Source organism: Austrofundulus limnaeus, unplaced genomic scaffold (genome assembly GCF_001266775.1).
Source record: "Austrofundulus limnaeus strain Quisiro unplaced genomic scaffold, Austrofundulus_limnaeus-1.0 Scaffold85, whole genome shotgun sequence".
Classification (NCBI taxonomy): Eukaryota; Metazoa; Chordata; class Actinopteri; order Cyprinodontiformes; family Rivulidae; genus Austrofundulus; species Austrofundulus limnaeus.
This window is the reverse complement of record NW_013952487.1, coordinates 1,643,743-1,647,629: the sequence shown is the minus strand read 5'-3', so window position 1 is coordinate 1,647,629 and position 3,887 is coordinate 1,643,743. Positions and strand designations below refer to the sequence as shown.

Genomic DNA, 3,887 nt, shown 5'->3' with positions numbered 1-3,887 from the left:
GAACCCGTCCAGAAGACCTATACAATGTTTTTCTTTTTGATTTTTTTTCCTGGATTACTGAGATGCATCAGGACGTTCACTTAAACGCTTTCTGTCCCACTTTTACCTGTTTCAGACACAGGAGGGCTGAAATAACCCGAGTCAAACATTTACCTGCTCTAAATTTACTCAGAATTGCATCCTCATAGGCTTAAATTCAGAAACACCTGTCCATTTTAAACCACCAAATCCACATTTAGTGTCAATACATGGTCGTGATTCATAAAACAAAGAGTAGCTGAACTACAAAATGAAAATGCATTCAAGTAAAATATCAGAATTAAACATTGTCTTTATTACCAGACAGAAAACTGTTCAAATTCACAAGTTGTCTTTGAGAGAGAGAGAAGGAAATATCAYGATTATTTCACAAAGTATTACTAGACAAAAACACTTGGGTTTGTTCAAAAAGAAAAACATTTTGGGATGTTAAAACACATTTTTATATGCCAAATGTAGCAGATTGACGTTGGAAGCTGAGAGAGCAGGAATGAAAGCAGTCTCAGTGACTCAGTCATTGTCAATGTCAATGTTTTGGTTGGGCTTCTGGTCAGAAAACGAACGGTTGCTCCTCTGAACAAMAATCTGGAACCAGAGAACATCATCAGGTAAATGAAAAGTGCAGAATGGAGCGCAGACAGTCTAATTTCATTTTTAAAAAATTAATTTAATTTAAAACCCTGTAATAAAGCCTAAAACAGAACCTGTTTGCCCACTGACAAGTTGGAAAGGATGAAGACATAGAAATCAGTGTCAGCTCAACTTTTTCTATATTAGTGAAGACTCCAAGCCCTCTACGTCTGTGCACCAAAGAGTAGTTTTACCTTTGTCCCRTCCAGAATATGAGAGCGTTTTTCAAGTGCACTCTGCAGTTCACTCTCTTTTGAGAATACGATCCAGCTGTGGCCTTTGTGGAAGCCCGTATTTCTGTCCTGATTCATCACAGAAACACAGACAAGAAGAAACTTTGTTCATTAGTGTCAGCATCCATTACCAGTGATGGATTTAATAAGTGAAAAAAAAAAAACCACAAGTGTTCTACAAAAATGTGTTCTTGCACAACAAATTGTTTGCTTTACATGTTTTTTTAATGTATAGGACTGAGTGCAGCACTTGAATGTGTTTGGACTGTGTGCGAAAAACTTACAAATGGAAGGTAACAGTGCTTTATTTTGCCAAACTGTCCAAAATACGTCCTCAACTCCTCTGAAAAGCAAACCGGATCAGGTCAAGATTTTAAGGACAAACTCTTCAGTTTAAGACTCAGCACTTTTGTTTTAATATTCTGATATGCCGGAGTCTTACAGGAGCACGAATACAGTGATCATACAAAAGGCCCAATAAAGAAGAGTTATTACGCAATTTGCACTAAATACTTGGCGCATCAGGTTTAWGTTGCTCTTGAATCGTAATAGAGACGGTGAAACATCCGAAGATGCTAAAAAAAAACTACCTGGGCTGACAGTTCATCACGTGGCGCGTGGCTCACTGAGCAGCACATAAAGTCTCAAATCAAGGGTTAAACTACATTATTTTTAATAGTCACAATTTAACAAAACATATATTGAATATATTCATATTTTCTGTCATAAGATTACTTACTGACGGCTGCAGTCCAGGGAATTCTATTCACTAAAACCTCAAATTTTCTCGCAGGAGCGGTCGCCATCTTTCGTCCTTCACTAACGCTGACCTACAACGCCGCGCATGCGTACTTCTTCTTCTTCTTCTTCTTGGTTTCTTTTTCTGTAGTTTGGCAAACCACTGAGAGGTGCGTTACCGCCACCTACTGGTGTGGAGTGTGGACTGGATCAGCGCTAAAAAAAACTGTATTCTTTCAAATAATCGAGTTTGTTTCAAGTATTGTATTAAGGCTTGGGTACTTTCAGATTTTGAATTGTTCTGTAATAATTCTATAACATCTAATCTTATATTCATTTCAGTGAGTCTGTTAGTTGATTTCTTTCATTTTTTTTGACAATGTATTAATTCTATGTCCTCATCTTCTCCACAGTACTTCCATTTTCCTGTATTTTGTTTTCCTATTATAAATAATGTTTTGTTTAATCCAGTGTGTTCAAATCTGAGACGTGATAATTGTTTCCTCCATTCTGTTTCTTCCAGCGCTCCTCATTTCTCCTGTTTTCCGTTGGATTCTATAAAACCATCGACCTTTTCTTTCTTCCTCCCACTGTTTTTGCAATGTTTCTCTCATTTTTTAGCTTTATAATGCTTTTTAATTCTGATTTACTGAATTTTATTTCTATTTCGACYACATTGTTTTTGGYAGTTGCTATTTTATCTGCTTTTTCATTTCCTGTTATTCCGATTTGTGCTGGTATCCATAAAAAAAATCACATTTAGTCCCATCATTTTAATCCTGTAGGTTTGTTGTATTTCTATTCATGTATCTTGCCTACTTTCTGACCTATTGTTTTTTAAACTGATTAATGAAGAGCTGGAATCCAAACATATTATTGATCTGAGTGGTTTATTATCCTCAATCCATTGAACAGCTAATAAGATTGTGATCATTTCTCCTGTGTATACTACTGATAGTTTATCATTGATTCTTTTCCCTACTTTCACTCCAAACTCTGGTATGATGAATGCTACCCCGACTTGATCTGTATCCTTTGATGCATCTGTATATGTTTTTATGTATCCATAATATTGGTTTATATATTCTATGTATCTGAGTTTATTTCATTTTTATTACCTTTTTCCCTAATAATTTTAAATCTACATTTCTGTGTATGGCCATGGATGTGTGATTGGTATTGGTACTGTTGGGCTGATATTCATGTTGTTGAGTTGAACTTCTGTTGTTTTCTGATTTATGATCCTACCGAAACTTTTTGTTTCTTTTTTTTCCCCCTTTTCCCAGCATGGTTGTAATATTTCTTGAGTTGGATGATTTTGTTCTTGACCTTTTAGATTAACCCAATAATTTAATGCTAACTGTTCTCTTCTCATATTTAGAGGTGGTACTCCCATTTCTACTAATATTGCTCCTTTTGGTGTTGTTTTAAATGCTCCTGTAATTATTCTCAATGCTTGATATTGAATATTATCTAATTTATGTAAAGATGTATCTGATGCTGATTTATATACAATGCTTCCATAATCCAGTGCTGAGATTAGTCCTGTGTAAATGGTTTTCATTGACTTATAAGTACAACTTGATAGCGTTATAGAAAAGATGTTAACACAACCTTGGTYATGTTATTTTTAAATTATTATTATTATTTGTTAAATACAAAACAAAAAAATTAGTTTATTTATATTTTGTCAACAAGCTCAGGTATTGTACAGCAGGTGTTGTACAAAATTCAGTTGCCCTGTGAAAATCTGTTCCCCCTGTGTTGGAAGCGCCTCCCTCATAGGGTTGGTCTGACGTTAAGGTTAACCACTTAGCCATATACAGTATATATACATGTATGTATGGTAATATAAGGATAGGAATTAGATTCAGATCCTTACTCCAATTCAGAAGGTGGCGGTAATGCACCTAAAGATGTCTGCCAACCGCCAAATAAAAACCAACAGAAGAAGAAGAAGAAGACAATAACAACAGTGACTTTCTCATCAACATTATTATCATTCTGGGGAAATTTTTCACCCATAAAGCTAAATATCTTAAGGTTAAACCAAATTTCTATCATTTTCACAATGACTTTATTTTGTACTGCAATTCTCTTAAAGTGATGCACACTAAACATGCCCACAATCTGTGCTCTTTAATTGAAGAGCATGATTTAACATCTAAACCCTAGCCTTTTTTTGTTTTTGTTCCTTCTTATTTTTAAACTTCTTATCTTTATTTGCACCCATCCTTTTCTCTTATA

General features: G+C 34.9%; 1 protein-coding gene across 1 annotated transcript; it reads right to left on the bottom strand.

Annotated features, from left to right (window-relative positions):
* Positions 1-311: 311 nt before the first annotated feature.
* On the bottom strand, positions 312-1,753 carry slirp (SRA stem-loop interacting RNA binding protein). Its single transcript, XM_014011874.1, has 3 exons — positions 1,642-1,753; positions 1,187-1,245; positions 312-971 (listed from the first exon to the last, which is right to left on the bottom strand). Exons 1-3 carry the CDS (start codon positions 1,706-1,708, stop codon positions 834-836), a joined length of 264 nt encoding a protein of 87 aa, XP_013867328.1. The 5' UTR covers positions 1,709-1,753; the 3' UTR covers positions 312-833.
* Positions 1,754-3,887: the final 2,134 nt, after the last annotated feature.